Raw genomic sequence first — 18504 nt, 5'->3', positions numbered from 1 at the left:
GATAGTCCGTTTTTTGCCAAAAATTGTTTAATCTCAACATCGTCTTGCGGCCCTTGGGTGTATAATTTTTTGAAGTATCTCTGGAAGCACTTTCTGATATCCACTGGATTCTGGATGTTTTTTCCATCAACCTCTAAGTTTGTAACAGTATTTAATCTTTGTCTTCTCTTCAACTGCCAAGCTAGCAGTTTTCCACATTTATTCGCCGACTCAAACGTTTTTTGTTTCATTAATTTAACCTTCCATTCAATTTCCTGATTTATCAATTTAGAATATTGTGTTTGATAAAGTTTAATTTCTCTCAGAGTTGGCTGTGACTTCGGATTCACTCTTAATTTCTTCTCTAATTCTTTTATTTTATCCAGGATCTTATCTTTTTTCTCATTTTGTGTTCTTTTCTTTACTGCATTCTGTTGTATCAAGAATCCCCTCATTACAGCTTTGCTTGCGTCCCAGATTATTCTTTTCAGAGGCTCCAGCTTTTGGAGGCCCAATGGCTTCTGAGAGCAGGTACACAGCTGCTATGGTGCTTGCAGTTCTGTGGGCCAGGAATTTTTAAAATTACAGACAAACAAATATATGTGGTACTAGTCATAAGTGACCAGTGAAATACCAATGTTTACACAGTGCTTCAATTCAGCCAAATATCGGTTCTTAGTCCCTTTTCTCCTTGTCATGTTACTGACCTTTAACCTCTGGGCAGCACCAGTATTTTTCCTTATTGCGATTCCTATTGTACTCATTTTAGTTCTTTTATTGTCCGCATAAACTACAATTATTTTTTGCTGACTTAATAAAAAAAGCCCAGATAACATAGTTCTTTTTAGGGAACGGTCATGTGAAAGCACTGTAGTGAATGTGAACAATGTCTCTTTATAGGTGACTTTCATTTTGCATTTTAAGAATTCTTTAGCATTTGGAATATTAAAGATTATTAAATAAGAATATTAAAGATTAAAGCTTTACGTCTTTAATATGAAATCTCTTTGTTATACAGTTGATGCACAATGCACGTGAGGGTTATGTTCTGGGGATGGTGCTTCAAGCCAAAATTGTGCATAGTCAAACCAACCCTGGAACTGCCCCCAGGCAAGAAACCCTACCTTTTTGAAGCCATTGTGCCAAGCAAGCCTTTCCCCCACAAGGCAGAGAGCCTCCCAGAGCATCTTAAGCAAAGCAAAGAGCTTAAAGCTCTTTCTGCATCAGGTTTGCCCACTGTGGAAAGAACTTTTAAGCTCTTTGCCTTGCGTGCGTTTAATTTGTGCCATGTCAACTGGCTGGCAACCAAGTGCTTAAAACTCTGATGATGCAAGTTAAATGAATGTAAGTTGTGAGTCGACTGTACTCTATGAAAATCTTCCCCAACCTGGTTCTAGATACAGGTAGGTAGCCGTGTTGCTCTGACGCAGTCAAAATAAATTAAAAAATTAAAAAATTGTCCAGTAGCACCTTAGAGGCCAACTAAGTTTGTTCAAGGTATAAGCTTCTGTGTGCATGCACGCTTCTTCGGATACACTGAAACAGAAGTCACCAGACCCTTATATATAGTGGGAGGGTGGGGTGGGGGTTTTCTCAGAAGGGTAGTAGGAGATGGGTGATTGATTCAATGGTATGGTAAACCTGTTGATGACTGTTAACGACTGCAATTAGTCCTACAGAAAAAGCAATGGATAGTATGCAGATGACCAAGAATAGCTTTAGCATATGTAATGAGACAAGAATCCAATATTTCTATTCAGACCAGGTCTCTCCATAGTTTTCAGTATGGTTGTTGTTGTTTAGTCGTTTAGTCGTGTCCGACTCTTTGTGACCCCATGGACCAGAGCACGCCAGGCACTCCTGTCTTCCACTGTTCAGTATGGTAATAAGTTATAATTCAGCAACTTCTCTTTCAAGTCTATTTCTGAAATTCTTTTGTAGTAAGACAGCTGCTTTGAGATCCTGTATTCAATGTCCTGGGAGACTGAAGTGTTCTCCTCCTGGCTTCTCTGTCTTGTGATTACTTTGGTGTAGGGTTTGGCCTGTTTGTCCAATATAGAGAGCTGAAGGGCACTCCTGGCATTTGATGGCATACACAATGTTAGAAGATGAACAATTAAATAGGCCTGAGATGGCATGTTTGATGTTGTTGGGTCCAGTGATGGTTTTGTCTGGGTGTATGTGGCAGCAAAGTTGGCATCTGGGTTTATTGCCAACTTGAAAGAGAAGTTGCTTAATTACAACTTATTACTAAACTGAAAATCCAAGAGGTATTGGATTCTTGTCTCATTACATATCCTAAAGCTATTTTTGGTCATCTGCATACTATCCCTTGCTTTTTCCTGTAGGACTAATTGCAGTTGTTAACAGTCGTCAACAGGTTTACCATACCATTGAGTCAATCACCCATCTCCTACTACCCTTCTGAGAAAAAATCCACCCCACCCTCCCACTGTATATAAGGGTCTGGTGACTTCCGTTTCAGCGTGTCCGAAGAAGTGTGCATGTACATGAAAGCTTATACAGTGGTGCCTCGCAAGACGAAATTAATCCGTTCCGCGAGAGTCTTCGTCTAGCGGTTTTTTCGTCTTGCGAAGCAACCCTATTAGCGGCTTAACGGATTAGCGCTATTAGCGGTTTAGCGGCTATTAAAGGCTTAAAGGCTTAGCGGATTAGCTGCTAAAAGGCTATTAAAGGCTTAGCAGATTAGATAAAGGGGGGGGGGAAGCGAAAAAAAACCCTCAAGACTCGCAAGACATTTTCGTCTTGCAAAGCAAGCCCATAGGGAAATTCGTCCTGCGAAGCAACTCAAAAACGGAAAACCCTTTCGTCTAGCGGGTTTTCCGTCTTGCGAGGCATTCGTCTTGCGGGGCACCACTGTACCCAGAACAAACTTAGTTGGTCTCTAAGGTGCTACTGGATAATTTTAAATTTTTATTTATTTATTTCCCCAACCTGGTGCCCTTCAGACGTTTCAGACTACAACTCCCACCGGGTGCATGGCCAATGGCTAAGGATGCTAAGAGCTGTTTTCTGCAACTGGGCTTGTGATTAATCTCTCTCATCGCTGACTGTGAGCTGCAGTCAAGAACAAACCTTGGCAACAGCTCATGGTTAGGAAGAAACCTAATGTCAGGGACTGGACTGAAGAGGAGGGCTGGTCCCCTCCTTCTCCTCTGCTTCCCTCAGAGGAGGAGGAGTGGGAGTGGGGGGGATCGCCCCCCCTCCAGTAGTTTCAAGAGAAGAGGGAGACAGGATTAAATTACAGTAGAACTCAGAGCTGCCAAGTTATGAGGTGCTAGGAGAAGGAGGGGGAGGGGGAGACCTGCCAGCAGAGACGTCATTGGAAAGCATAGAAGAGCCACCATCCCTGCATACTCGCCGCTCAATTAGAACTGAAGAGCAAAGGGTTCAATGCCATTTGCCTCCTGAGGCCCATAGCCAAGGACTGTTGCTGGGGAAAGAAGGGGAGGAGCTCAGAGTGAGCAATGTCACTATAGAGTTAAGGACTGGATTCTTTGTCTTGCACCACGATGACTGAAAAAAACCATAAATGTTGTCAGGAGTCTTGATAACAAACGAGCGCAGTTAATTAAAAGGAAGATTTATTGCAAAAAACAGAGTTCACCGGAGCGGCAATCACAGCCATCCATTCATAAATCAAAGATGTCCCTTCTAAGGAGGGTGTTTCCGGCGAGATCAGAAACAGCCGAACTTCCTCTTCTGACATATTCTGTCTTGAAGACCCCCCCATATGCCTAGATCTTGGGCTAGGGGGGCGTCAGCTCCCACCCCTTCCTCATTCTCTGAGAGTGTACTTCCATGGTCTTTCCCGCTCTCTGAGCTGCTTTCGTTTCTAGTCCCTGCAGTTTGCCCTTCACTGGCACACTGGCAAACTGCCAGCTGAATCTGCAACTCTGCTATCAGTTGGCATTCCTAAGGGTGGGGGAGTTGGTTCTCAGCTATAATCCTCATGTCTTGCAGTTAACCCTCTCTCTTCCTGGCTCCTTCCTTCACTGGGAGCTGGCTGCAAACTTCCCTTGGAGACTGGCTCATGCATGACAGATATGATCTTTCTGGTTTCTTCCCTGATCCTTGATGCTACTGGGGGAGGAGAGAATCCCCCACGCCTGATACCTAGATTCCCAATGACACAGTAAGCTAAATTTTGACTTAGCTCAGCACAGGTGTAAAATAGAATCTGGTATAGCAAAGTGAACGTGAGCTCCTCTGTGAGAGCCCACATATAAAATTATAGAGTTGGAAGGGACCACAAGGATCATTTAGTCTAACCCCCTGCAATGCAGGAATCTTTTGCCCAATGTGGGGCTCTGTATGGTTCTGGTAAACCATAGTTTGGCTTCCTGTGTTGTTCAAACCATCTCCCTCTCTCTTGCTTTCAGGATCACCCTAAAACGAATTACTTCTGGTAGGCAGGCCCAAAGTCAATGGTTATACCCCATGCTTATGCCAAACCTCCTACACCTGTAATCAGTAAAAGTTGTGGTCTTATTTGACCCAAAGTACTGTTTTTTGCCTGGTTACTGTATTCTAAAAGACTGGGTGGGTGGTGGTGTGGTGCCTGGGCACGCAACGCTCAGCTTTCTCTTGCCTCTGTGTCATGAAACTCAAGAGGATATGATCAGAGGCATAAGAAGGTCAGGTGGTACCCGGTGCAGAAAATTTTGTTACCCCCCCCCATTGATTTTTTATTTTTATTTTGCCTGCAAAAATGTTTTTACATTATTTCATATTTTCTTACAAAGGAATGTGGATTCTGGGCCTCTGATAACAAGTAGGCGACTATGGACAGATACTTAAATCTACAGGATTGATTGTGTTATGGCTTGTGTTATTTTATTTATATTTATTGTTTATTTATTTAATACAATTTATTTTTTAAAAACCTGCAAAGTAGTTTACCAAAACAAAAAACAAAAAACCCCCACAGCAGTAAAATCAAGAAAAATTAACAATCCTACTTTAAAACATACAAAAGCTAAAATATTAAAATTAAAATTACTTCAACTTCCTAAGCATCTAGGTTTGCTTGTCTAAAGAAGAATGCTATTAGCAGGTACCCGAAAAGAGTTTATCAAAGGCATGTGCTTTGTTGCAGTAGGCGGGGAGTTCCAAAGTGCAGGTGCTGTAACAGTAAACAATGCAGCACAGATATTATGTGGAACCTGTAGTAGTGCTTGAAACTACTGAAGGTGAGGTTTTATTTATTTTGATTTCACCATGCTCTGTATTATCTGAAAAGAAAAACATTTATTTAAAAAACAGGACTGCACAGCAGCAATCTAATCTCGTCATGATCAGTGGGACTTATTCCCGAGCCGACGGTGCATAAGATGGGCTGCAATCCTATGTACCCCTTGCATCCAACTTGTACCTAAAACTCTGCACAAGCCTGCACCAGAGAATTGTAGAGTTGGAAGGGACCCCTGAGGGTCATCTAGCCAAACCCCTGGGGCAATGCAGGAATCTCAGCTAGACCATCCCTGATCGATGGCCATCCTTCTTCTGTTTTTCCCCTCAGCCAGGACACACAACAGATAAAGACACAACAACGGAGACTGGAATTGGGGGCAGGAAACCCAGTGGAGGGTAGGGCAGTTCATAAAAAACTTTTTTTTGAAAATGCCTGCTCCAAAGGTCTTATCTTACTAAACTTGGGATTATATAGCTATATCTGAAATTCCATGCATATCAGTTAATATCTTGACCCTGCTCCACTGAATTGAAAATTCAGCCTTCATGACACAGGAAAACGGTCAAGTAAACAGCTATTTTTGTGGAGGAGGGTCAAGATATTAACTGATATGCATGAAATTTCATATATAGCCAAATAATTCCTAGTGTAGTAAGATAAGACCTTTGGAGCAGGCATTTTCAAAAAAAAAAAAAAAAAAAGTTTCTTATGAGCTGCCCTAGTAGGGCAGTAATTGCTCCTTGATAATTTGTCACCCCCTCCTTGATGGCACCTGGGGTGCCCCCCCCCTTCCTATGCTCCTGGATATGATCACTTCCTCCCAAGGTTCCCAGTACTTCCACTTTGTGAATCAGTTCCTCCCTGTTGGTGAGGACCAGATCCAAGACAGATGATCCTCTTGTTGCTTCTTCCACCTTATGGGAAATGAAATTGTCAGAGAGGCAATGGAGGAATATGTTGGACCTTACATTCGTGATAGAGTTGAGTTCCAACAGATATTGGGTAGTTGAAGTTTCCTATAACTACTTTATCTCTCCTTTTTTGAATGTTTGGCAATCTGCTCTAGGAAGGCATCATCCAAGTCTTCAGTCTGGCTTGGAGGTCTAAAGTCAATGTTGCTTCCCTCTCCTACAATTTTAACTATCTTGAGCCAACTGAGTATGCCAGTTTGTGTAACACAGTTAAATTTGAGGTGGGGAATCTACATAACTCAAAAGTTTGCATATCTACAAAGCTTTGTCCAACAAAATAAATTGTCTGGGACCAAGCAGATCTTTCTAAGAGGGATCTGCTCTCTGCTTTAGGATTTCATGGTCGGTCAGTAGGGGCTTTTGGATAGACAGGCTTGCCTTGTAGTGAAAGGCTGGACTATCTTTTCTAACTTTGACACCACATTTTCTACTTTTGCATCCATTATTTTCTCTGGTAGCAACACCTCTGAGATGGCTACAAAGTGTAATGTTAGATCTAGATGCTATAAAATATAACGTGGTCGTGAAGATGAATTCATATTGATTCACCTACCAGTATATTAGGAACTTTGTATTAATTTCCAAGTGGTCAATTGGAAAAAAGTTTGGGAACCACTGATTTATGCTATAGTTTAACATTGCTTTATGACGGATTGCATGAGTGCCCCCTCCCCCTGTTTTCAGTGGTGCCTGGTATCTCATTGTCAGTTTTGGGGTGCCAGGCTATGACATTTTTGATTTACCCAGCCCTTTGGCAGCTAAGTTAGGTTCTGACCTTTTGGTGGGATGGGGTAGGACTGGTCTTATTGTGTTGTTGGACAAACATTTTAGAGATTTTGTATTCTGGACTGTTCGTTAGATTATTATTTTTTACTGTTGGTTGATTTTATCTTTTTGTGCTTCTTAAGTTGCTTTGATACTTTTTGTATAAAATGTAGATAATGATAGTTTATGTGAAAGGTAAATTTCTTTGAAGGTTTGTTGTTGTTGTTTTGCATTGCGGGGTCACGTGTTTTTGGATCCCCCTCTGTTGGGGGTCAGGTACATGCAGCCTCTGCAGGCCACATGATACTGGCCTAGATGGCAGGCTGTGAGTGTCATGGAGGCCACATGGGTGCCACCACCCACATGGGTCAATGTTGCAAGTAACCAAAAGCAAAGGCCGGATAACATAGTTTTATGGGTACTGGTTCAACAGTCAACCAGGAAGCCAGTATCACAGGAAGCTCCCCTTGGATTATGAGCTACATTTCCTATGTAACTTTAAAGGTAAAGGGACCCCTGACCATTAGGTCCAGTCACAGACGACTCTGGGATTGCGGCACTCATCTCGCTTTATTGGCCGAGGGAGCCGGCGTACAGCTTCCGGGTCATGTGGCCAGCATGATTAAGCCGCTTCTGGCGAACCAGAGCAGTGCACTGAAATGCCTTTTACGAGCTCACCTCGTCACAGGGATTCAAACCGCTGACCTTCTGATCGGCAAGCCCTAGCAGGAGAAGCAGGTGAAAAGAATAGCAAAGCCTGCATGCCATGCAAGTAAATTGACACAGAGGAAAGAGCCATAGGTTTTGCTGAATTTTATTTCACTTTTACAGCTACATGGAATGTCAGATTGGGAAGGCTATGGAGTTAAAAAACCTGATCACTTCATGCCCAGTTGCAGCAGGAGCAGCTGGCATCAAAGACGAGACCCGTCTGGCAATGCTGCAGGAAAGTCCTGCCGTTCACACAGTGGTAAAAGCTGTTCTTGTCTGTTGGGTCTGGGTACAGGCCTCCGGCTCTGCTAGCACAGAATCCACTGCCTCCGGTGCTGGGGCTGCCACCGGAGCCACTGCTTGGGCTGCCACCAGATCCACTGCTTGGGCTGCCACCGGAGCTTCCTCCACCACCGCTGGGGGCTGGTGGGATTGGCTCAATGGGCTTGGATGGGGCTTTGCAACCTGGAAGAGAAGCAGAAGGTAAGCCATCTCAGCTGATTCATCTCTCAAATAACCACTACTGGCTCAAAATGTGAATTCTACATCATTCTGAACTTGATTTAAGGGATTCTGCCTACATGACATGTGTTTGGCTTTTTCCATAAAGAAAACCTGCCTTGTACTTTCTCCCTAGTGTGTGATCCACATCAGTGTGAATAGAGAAGGTGATCTCCTGATCTGAAACTCCCATCAGCTCCAGCCAGCCTGGCTAATGGTCAGGGATTATGGGAATTCTAATCCTAAACATCTAGAGGGCACCAATCAATCATGAGCACAAGGAAAAGGCTTTTAAAAATCTTATTTAAAAGACCTCTGATTTCTCATTCTACTCTAGATCTGTACAACTTGTGATCCATTGGGCTGAATGCAGGTCACCAGCTATAAACTGTGGCCTGGCAGTTTTTTTGAGAACTTGTCTTTTTCTGTTTCCAAACAGGTAGCAAGTACTGAAGGTTAATTCAACCTCATACACAGATGGTGGGTCATGAGTTGTACAGTCCAGCTCAAATCCTCCCAGAACTTGAGGGTCCCTGTGGCTGTAAATCTAAAGTACTTGGCTATCTGTGGAGTAGGTCAGGAACTACAGCTCAGTGGTAGAGTACATGCTTTGCATGCAGGAGGTCCCTGCTTCAGCCTTTGGCATTTTTAGTTTAAAGGGTCCAGAACCTGGTGATGGGAAAGACCCTTGAGATCTGTGGTCTAGATGACACTGAGCTAGATGGACTGATAGTCTGTCCTAGCATAAGTCAGCTTCCAACATTCTTAATTTATGAATACATAGGTTCTGCATTCAGTGCCAGTGATATGATCTCCAAAATATACCTTCTCTTTCACTCTGGACTGCAGCAGCCCTTTCTCCCTGAGTCTTATCGGTCCCTGATTCTATAGGTGTGGTGAATTCTTCTTGGTTGTTTCCCCCCCATCCTTTAATAATGCATTGTAATTTTTTGCCCTTCGAAACCTTCCAAATCCAACTGTTCTCATTCTCTATTTTGTTTTTGTTTTTTAAGTGCTACCATTGATATCGAAACGTATTGAGCATGTTCTAAACAGGCCTAAAAGTGACTTAACTGACCTTGGTACCTCAGTTTGGAGGTTAGTTCTAAAATAAGTAACAGTGATTTGTTTTTCAGCATTATGAACTTTTGCTGGAACTTTGGCTTTCACAATCGTTTTGAGAGCTTTTCCTCCTGCTGCTGCTGCTGCTGCTACTTACTAGCACTCTGTAGTCCGAGAGCGTTCTTCAGGGTGGTGATCAAGGGGTATTTGCCTTGGTTGCAGAAAGTACCAGTGAAGTCATCCAAGTCAAGAGACCAAACCATAGCACCTGCAAAGTTGTTCTTCTTCAACCACTCAGCCTGTCAGATGCCAAGAAAGATGCCCAAGTCAATCTACTATATAGAAAAGTTGTACTTAGTGGCATTACATAAGCCATAGTCCTCATACCTTGATTTTGAAACTCTTGATGAACCTACCAAGACATTCTAATGCACCAGAATGAATGTATGCTTTTGTGAGATTGGTACCATACCTTGATCTGGAAGCTCTTAATGTTGTCATACCCCAGCCACTCGTTTCCCTTGTAGGCATAAGGCACATCTTGAGGAGCATCCCAAGCTTGAGTGGCTCCATTCTTCAGGAAGGTGCAGATCTAACAGAGGAAACAAAAAAGGCACGTTGCAAATCATTGCAGGACTGTCTTGGTTGCTGTCTCATAATGCTATGCGCATAGTGCAGAGAAGTGAACTGAAAGTATCAATGCACAAATCTGCATAGGCTTCATAAAGTATTTCCTCCATGGCTTAAAAAGGAGGCACAATGTGTATCAAGAGTTGAGAATATCTTGCTGGCTGCACAGTGAAAAAAGTTATTATCTTGTCCTCAGTTACCTGAAATTCCTGCCTACCCCAAAAACCAGTGTGTATTAGCCACATTACTTCATCTCAGTATAATTTTGAGCAGAAATGCTAAAACCCAGGTGCCCTAGCTAGTGATATCCATACAAAAAATGGTCCCTTGATCCCTATGGAGGAATTTTTTTCTCGCTTTCTGTCTGGCACTGAGAAAAATCTCACTGGCTACTAAGCTTTAGAAACATTTTTTGCACCACTGGTTTTGTGCAAACAGCATATTTTCCAAGCTATTAGGCCAAAATTTAGTTGTAGCGTCTTTGCAGGATTTCTTATTTGATTGGCCTATCTTTAGAATTATATTCTTCATCTGTATAGTGTGATGCAAATAAATGTTTTAATGGATTGTGGTGGGAAAAGTGAACAAACCTCATAGTAAGCCCAGAAGCCAGCTTGTCTTGTGTATGGTCCAGCAGGCCCAGCGCCAGTTGTGGGAGCACCAACAGCTGTGTTGGATGGATCGCTGAGGATGAAGGTGTGTCCATAAGTTGGGAATCCAACAATGAGTTTCTCAGCTGGGGCACCATTCGTCTTCCAGTAGTTCATGGCATAGTCCTACAAAGGCAAATCATGTGTTACTCTCTGCTTGCAAAGTGGAATGTTAATTTCTTCATTTTTTTTTAGGTTTAGTTCCTGGCAGGCTTTGAAGCACCCTGTAAAAATAGGCTTCCAGCTTGGGATGAGTGAATCTGCCAGTTGCAGGTTTTCTCTCTCAGTTTCTTATTTTTTCACTCTTAAATTTGGTTCTCCACATTTCCGTATCAGCGTATGATTTTCATTAAAGCAAGCACTTTTGCCTTATACACATTTTTTTTGCAAAGCAATTTCCCCTAATACAATGCCTTTTTGTATGTTATGTTCACTAGCGTATTATTTTTTAATGCACATCTTATTCTAGTATATGTACTTTTGACACATTATTTTCCTGAAGAATTGCATTGCAATATTTGGAAAAGTGTGAATTTCAAGGGATGGCTATGTTTCAGTTTACATGTTGTTTCAAAAAGTGCAAATTAGGCAGATTGACCTTTAAATGTCTCCCCCAGCCCTACTTTCAACTTACAACATTGAAGTAGATGTTTCCACCAGTGTCTGCAGGACCTCTGTACAGAGGGCTGTTCTCTCCAGTGTATCTCTCCCAGGAGCCATGGAAGTCATAGGTCATCACATGGAAATAGTCCAGATACCTGTGAGGAGATTAAATGTATCTGTGTCCAGTTCTTCTTCTTCTTCTTTGCAACTATTAGTAATATGTTGAATAAACTCTATGCTTCTAAGGCTTTTGCAGTCTCATCTTCCATAAACATTACCTCTCTATACCATAGCCCATTTTCTGCTATGCAGTAGCACCACCATTCTTTTTTCTGACTATATATGATAGCATTTGATGTATAATTAGACCCATAAATGCAGTTCCATAGTGTAAGCCCATCACAGGCCCAGTTTGCTCTTCAAAACAGATCATTATTGTGACTTTGACTTTGGAATATTTGATCATTGGGTTTTTTTAGCCAACCTTCTTAGGTTTGTCCTTCAGGATGAATATCTATAGCACTATCAATGTTTTGGTGCTTTATTAAAGTAATCAACAGAGGAAATAGTATCTGTGGCTGCCTTGTCTCCTGAAGTAACTCTGTGTACTAGGACTGGCTGTAAGGTACACTGTTCTCCTAAAACCAGCCAGTATGCTAATACTGCAGCTGCCTCTATGACAGTGACGCTGGCATAGTGATTTTACCAATGAGACATACTGGCTTGGTTTCACTTTAATGCACAGTGTGCAACTGATAAACAATATGACACACATCAGATGATTCAAAATAACATTAATTGTAAGGGTATCTTCACCTATGCATATACAAAAGACAGAAGTTAAATTTAGAGAGAGAGAGAGAGAGAGAGAGAGAGAGAGAGATACAAAGTACCTAAAATACTGTACTTACTGGCCAAGCTCAGGAATCTGGTAGCCTGACTCAATATTAGAAAGACCAGCAGCAACAGCAGCAGTGACCATGAGTCTGGGTCTGTTCACTTGTTTGGCTTCCTTCTCAAAGGCTTCCAACATTTCCTACAAAGCAAACAGTAAGGTAAATGTGAATTTTCTGACAGAGCCCCACACTCTTCTTACTGTTCGGGTTTTGAGTCAATCCTATGAATTTTAGTCAACAAAATAATTAAAGTGACAATTTCAGACTATAAAAAATGCCTATGAATAAAAATTTCTTGAAAAAACTAAGAGGTGAGGAACCTGTGGCCCTGCAGATGTTGTTGGTCTACCACCATCCCTGACCACTGGCCATGCTAGCTTATGCTGATTGGAGCTGTAGTGAAACAACAACTGGAGGACCACAAGTTGCCCCACTCCTGTTTTAGGTGTTGTCACAGGAAGCACCATTTTAGAAGAGGCGCCCACTTCTCTGTGAGATAGATGAAAGCCTGTCTCTTCTAAAATGATGCTCACCAGTTTTGGTTTTTGTAGATAATGATATTAAAAATAAAGACCCCATCAATCTGAGGCAATTTTTAATTGATAGCAAGGTTTTAAAAGATTGATAAAACCTATTAACTGAGTAATGGGACAGTCGTACACATGCTAACTTAGAAACAGGCTCCACCATCTTCTGTAGGGCTTACACCCAAGTGGTTGTGTGTAGGATAGCAGCATAAATGTTGTAGCCCTATGTAGCATTATTGTTATGCTGCTATGGCAACGGGACCACTCATCTCTGCTGGTGAGAGTGACTTCCTTCCTTGACTTTAGGGCAGCAGTAGGCAATATGGTGCGCTTTATTGTGGACTACAACTCCCATCAGCTTAGCCAGCAATGGTCAACGGTCAGGAGCAGTGGGTGCTGTGGTCCACAGTATTTGGTTTTAGCCACCCTAGGTTAGGAGAATAAAGGCAGAGATAAATTGATGCTAAACTATCCAATCTGGCTTCTCCCTTTCTGGGTGGTGGTGGTGAAATAAGAACAACATAATCAGTGGTTTTACCTTAACCAATAAAGTAAAGAGGGACTTATCCTGAGGGGTGCTGCCTCTAGAGCCAGGGTACTCCCAGTCAAAGTCCAGCCCATCAAACTCGTACTGGCGCAAGAAAGTGATGACAGAGTTGATGAAGGTCTGGCGGGTCTCAGGAGTGGCAACCATTGCAGTGAATCTGTAATGTGGCCATAAGAGGGTAGAAGATAATTACCTACTTATTATGTGCATTCTTTTCTCTATTACTAGGGTGAAGTATACAAGCGTTGCTTCAACTTACGGTGCTGTTCCAAAGTTCCAGCCTCCAATTGCCAGAAGAGTCTTCAGGTCCCCATTCCTGTCATGGAAGAGATTGCAGAGATTAAATCTACCCTATTTCTGGAACAAGGAGTCCCGAGTTGGTGCCATCTTGCTATCTATTTTGTGTTTGTTTTTATAATTTTGAACCCCATTTTCTTATGTCAGACGATCTGTCAAGTAGTCTAGAATGAGTCACTTTTTATTATTGGTTTGCATCCCAACATCAGCTGACAACCTTGTAGTATCGTAGCTCCACATGTACTCAAACTTTCTTGCTTCTTTGTTCTATGTAGCGCTAGGTTCAGCTAGGTTACAACACTGGCCATTGGATCCCTCTGGGCAGGAAGGCATATGATAGTGCCTTCTGTTCCAGTTGAGCCTCATATAAACAAGGCAGAAGCAGAATGTGGGAAGGGCGGGTGACCATTATTCATGGATACTCACTGGTTTTTCAAGCCATTGAAAGATTTATAAAGAGTGACGTCATTCCATTCAATGGTTGCAATCTCATTGTTGCGCATCCCAGCAAAGGCATAGATCAGGTGAGTACACAGACAAGGGTCAATGTTGTCGGGCTTGTATTTCCCAAGGCCTGGTCTGTATTGGCCCCAGTTGGTGAAGTAGCATGATAGCACATAGGCAGAACCTATCAAGACAAATAGGACAGGTTATAATAAAAGTTTAAATGGAATTGAGCAAGACTGAAGGGTGAGGAGAAGAAAGACAAGTGTGTATTTTCTTCAGCAATAATAAAACATGTATATCTGCCAGGTCTTAGTATATATTGCAGATTCGGCATGTCATTATAGTAGGTGCAGAAGAACATTCATTGCTGTGATATTTAGGAGGGATTGCTGCAATATTCTTAGAGATAGACACATGCAGCTTAGTGTCATGTAAATGCACTAATTTTCTAAACATATTTTCTTTCAAAATATGCATTTCAAAATCCCCTTTAATGGTTTTGAAAGCTGGGAACTGTGTTGCAACGTTTAGGGAAACGCAAAATACCACAAAAGGCTATGGGCTCCACTGAAAAGACCACAGCCTGCCACTGTGGAGACTGTGGTGTTTCATAATATTGGGTTTATTTACACATATATGCAACCTGCACCTATGATGGAGGGGTTCACAGCATTAACACCCACAGAAGCTCTTGTTTCTCCCAAAATTACAGCCTTGGATTCAAATAGAAATCAAACATTGCTCTCAAGAGGTGATTTACCTCTAGGTCACATCACTGCAACTCAACTCTAAACTCAGGCTTTGTCCTTCTAACTATCTATGAGTTGAGGGAAGGGCCCACCCATTTGCTGCCTCACATAGAGCCCCTTTCCTTTGTTTTCCTTAATGGCCCATCACCCAGGGTGTCATTCCAACACAGGAAGCGACTAGGTGACACATAGACATTAATTTAAAGAGCTGCTTTCCATACCTATTTGTGCATTCAGCAGGAGCACCAGACCTATAAAGAAAAAGGGAATAATTTGTAAGTTAAATATGTATAAACTTTTATGAGTTGTTTAGAAATCATAGTGTATCACTATTTAACATTGAGAAGAGTGGCAAACAATTTCTGTTTTGATGAAAGACTTTGTTGTAGGCCTTATATTGACCGCTACATTATATAGTTATTCAAACACGATTTTAAATAGAAGCACTTTAACTGCTTGAATTTTCAAATGAATTGTAATGGAGGTATAATTTACACTGTGCATGCTACTAGGAGGAGGAATAATTAATTTTCTTCCATAATTTGTACCTCAAAGGTATCCATGGACTTCATTGCTAAGTATTATGCAGGAATTTTCAAAAACTGAAATTAATAGTGGGAAAAGAAGGGGTTGATACAACTGAATAAAAATCTGCAAGATTTTCAGTTGTCAGTATTACAGGGAACATACTTGGGTCTCCAGGAATTTCCCCCAACCTTATCTGGAGACACAAGGGACTGAACCAGGGACTCTTTGCATGCAAAGCATGTGCTTTTCCACTGAGCTATTCTCCAATGGAGGGAATTCCTGATTTCCAAATATCCCGAACAAAGAAAGCTTTCTCTCCACACTATGGAATGGAGGGAAGCAACACTTCTGGTTTTGTAAGGAAATATGGTAGTGAATGAAATCTTTGCTATAAAATAGCAAGAATAAAATAAACTTGCTCAGTTATTTTGAAATCCATTCAGTTAATTAAAAGCTGTTCTCTTTTAAATAATAGAATATGCATGGAAAAGTAAAGAATGAGAATTACAGAATGAGCTTCTTCCACCAGCAGAGAAAAGTTACACCATTTTATGAATTTCAGATTTGTACTTACCGGTAAGAAGCATCAACTTGGCCATCTTGGTCTCTGTACTGATCTAACATTGTTTCTCTCTTCCTTTTATACCATACACTTGCCCTTCTACCTGTTCAGTGCCTTGTGACCAAAGCATCAGGTGATTGGGACATTCATCTAAAATTATTGGCATGCAACAAATTCCACTACTAGAACAAAGGTACAATTAAAAAACCAAACTTAAGAAAACATGGTTATCACTATTTTTTATTTTACCAGTGCCATTGGGATCCTGGTGGAATTAGATTACAGTGTTTAAGTCTCTTTAATTGAATGATAACATATAGAAGTCAGGATTCTATATTTGCTGTACCAGTTTGCTTTTGATTACACTTATAAACTGAGAACAAACAGTTATATAACCTGTTTACCGACGACTTCCAGCTGTTTGTCCCAGTTACCTGATTGTTCCCTTGCAAAACTGAACTGTGTGCATGTATTTTGTCTCTTTGAGGGGGCCGATCTAGGGTGAAGGGGAGAGAAGTGACTAGAGGAGAAGGTTCCCCCAGCATTTGTTCAAGAATCTAGATGTGTCCAGAAGCTTAGAAAGGTTTGCAACCATGCATATAAATGGACAACTGACGATTCCTTAATTAGTGAGAAATTACAAGGATCTCCCAACCAGGAATACTCTCTGCTTCCCTGGACTAGGTTTAACAAAACCATGGTTAGAAAACTGGTTCTCAAGTCTTGTTAGGCTTTCCTGTGTCACAGGAGTAGAACCTGTGACCCTCCAAATAATACTGGACTACAGCTCCTATAAGGGACGTGGGTGGCGCTGTGGGTTAAACCACAGAGCCTAGGACTTGCCGATCAGAAGGTCGGCAGTTTGAATCCCCGCGACGGAGTGAGCTCCCGTTGCTCGGTCCCTGCTCCTGCCAACCTAGCAGTTCAAAAGCACGTCAAAGAGCAAGTAGATCAACAGGTACCGCTCTGGCGGGAAGGTAAACGGCGTTTCCATGCGCTGCTCTGGTTCACCAGAAGTGGCTTAGTCATGCTGGCCACATGACCCGGAAGCTGTACTCTGGCTCCCTCGGCCAATAAAGTGAGATGAGCGCCACAACCCCAGAGTCGGCCACAACTGGACCTAATGGTCAGGGGTCCCTTTACCTTTACCTTTTTACAGCTCCTATCACCATTGAAGAAGAAGAAGAAAAAGAGGAGGAGTTTGGATTTGATTTCCCACTCTATCACTACCTGAAGGAGTTTCAAAGTGGCTAACATTCTCCTTTCCCTTCCTCCCCCACAACAAACACTCTGTGAGGTGAGAGAGGCTGAGAGACTTCAGAGAAGTGTGACTAGCCCAAGGTCACCCAGCAGCTGCATGTGGAGGAGCGGAGACACGAACCCGCTTCACCAGATTATGAGTCCACCGCTCTTAACCACTACACCACACTGATCATGCTGGCTGGAGTGTATGGGAGCAGAAGAATCTCCTGGATCAGGGCAAAGGTCCTTCTAATCCAGTATCCTGTTCTCACAGTGGCCAGTCAGATGTCCATAAGCAGGATCCGAGTGCAACAACACTCCACTTGTGATTCCCAGCAACTGGTATTCAGAGACATGTTGCCTCCAACAGTAGAGGTGGAATGTAATCTGTGTGGCTTGTACCCTCCATGAATTTATCTTACCCTCTTTTAAAGCCATTCACATTGGTGGCCATCACTGCTTCTTGTAGGAGCAAATTCTATAGTTTAATTATGTACTGTGTGAAGAGGTCCCTGTGGTTTTTTTTGTCTGACCTAAATCTTCCAACATTCACCTTCATTGAATGACCCCAAGTTCTAATGTTCTGAGAGAGGGAGAAAAACTCTATCCACTTTCTCTACATGCATAATTTTATACACCTATATCATGTCACCACTTACATGACTTTTCTCTAAATTAATTAACATGGTATTGACCTTTTTCATAGCTGCCACACACTAGGTAAACATCTTCATCAAGCTACCCACTATGATGCCAAGGTCTCCTTCCTCACCAGTCAACTCCAGTTCAGACCCCATGAGTATGTGTATGAAATTAAGATTTTTTTTGTCACAGTGTGCATCATTTTACACTTATGTACTCTGGGGAGATCCTTTTGGAGCTCTTCACAATCTCTTTTTGTTTTAACCATGCTGAACAATTTGACATTAGCAATCTTGGCTTCCTCGCTGCTCACCTCTAACTCCAGATTATTTACGAACAAGTTAAGAAGCATAGATCCAAATACTGACCCTTGGAGGACTCCACTCTATTTATCCCTCTATTGTCCATTTATTCCTACTCTCTCATTCCTGTTTCTTAACCAGTTACCAGTCCACAAGAAGACCTCTTCTTTCATAACTGCTAAGCTTACTCAGAAGTGTTTGATGAAGCCTTTTATCAAAAGCATTTTTTGGGTGAGTTGGTGCCCAAGAACTTCTGAAGAGCACAGATTTCCTACCCCTGTCCTAAGTGAACCACTAACTTCTTCTCCATTGTGGTGATTGAGAAAAAGTCATTTTTTAAAAAGGAACATATGGTGTCAACAAGTGTTGCATTACAGGATCTGCTGAGGAAGTCAGGAGTTCCTCTATTCTAGGGACTACAGAACTCAGTAAGCGTCACTTTCAGGTGACCTTTTTATTGACTTGTTCGCACAAAGTTTGTGAGGAGGTCATATGACATTTGTTCCTTGAACATTCATTCAGCTTTGTTGTGGAGGTTATTATATGATATCACATTAATCAATAATTATAACCACACTTTCCAATAACTTTTCCTGCTACAAAGGTCCATTTTTTTTAAAGTAGGCTTGTTGTGCAAGAGCACCAAATACACTTTAATTGCGTTACTTGAATTTACCC

General features: G+C 41.9%; 1 protein-coding gene across 1 annotated transcript; it reads right to left on the bottom strand.

The window, feature by feature from the left end:
• Window positions 1-7728: 7728 nt before the first annotated feature.
• LOC308479401 (acidic mammalian chitinase-like) lies at window positions 7729-15725 on the bottom strand. The gene is made up of 11 exons (XM_081010091.1): window positions 15653-15725; window positions 14772-14801; window positions 13781-13982; window positions 13317-13373; window positions 13049-13214; window positions 11999-12123; window positions 11119-11242; window positions 10425-10610; window positions 9677-9796; window positions 9362-9503; window positions 7729-8106 (listed from the first exon to the last, which is right to left on the bottom strand). The coding sequence occupies exons 1-11, from the start codon at window positions 15675-15677 to the stop codon at window positions 7814-7816; spliced, it is 1470 nt and encodes a 489-aa protein (XP_080866217.1). The 5' UTR covers window positions 15678-15725; the 3' UTR covers window positions 7729-7813.
• Between the last annotated feature and the right edge of the window lie 2779 nt (window positions 15726-18504).

The sequence above is a fragment of the Podarcis pityusensis genome (assembly GCF_964106645.2).
Source record: "Podarcis pityusensis genome assembly, chromosome: 6".
Taxonomy (NCBI): Eukaryota; Metazoa; Chordata; class Lepidosauria; order Squamata; family Lacertidae; genus Podarcis; species Podarcis pityusensis.
The sequence above is the reverse complement of the archived record's forward strand: the minus strand, read 5'-3'. Positions and strand labels throughout refer to the sequence as shown.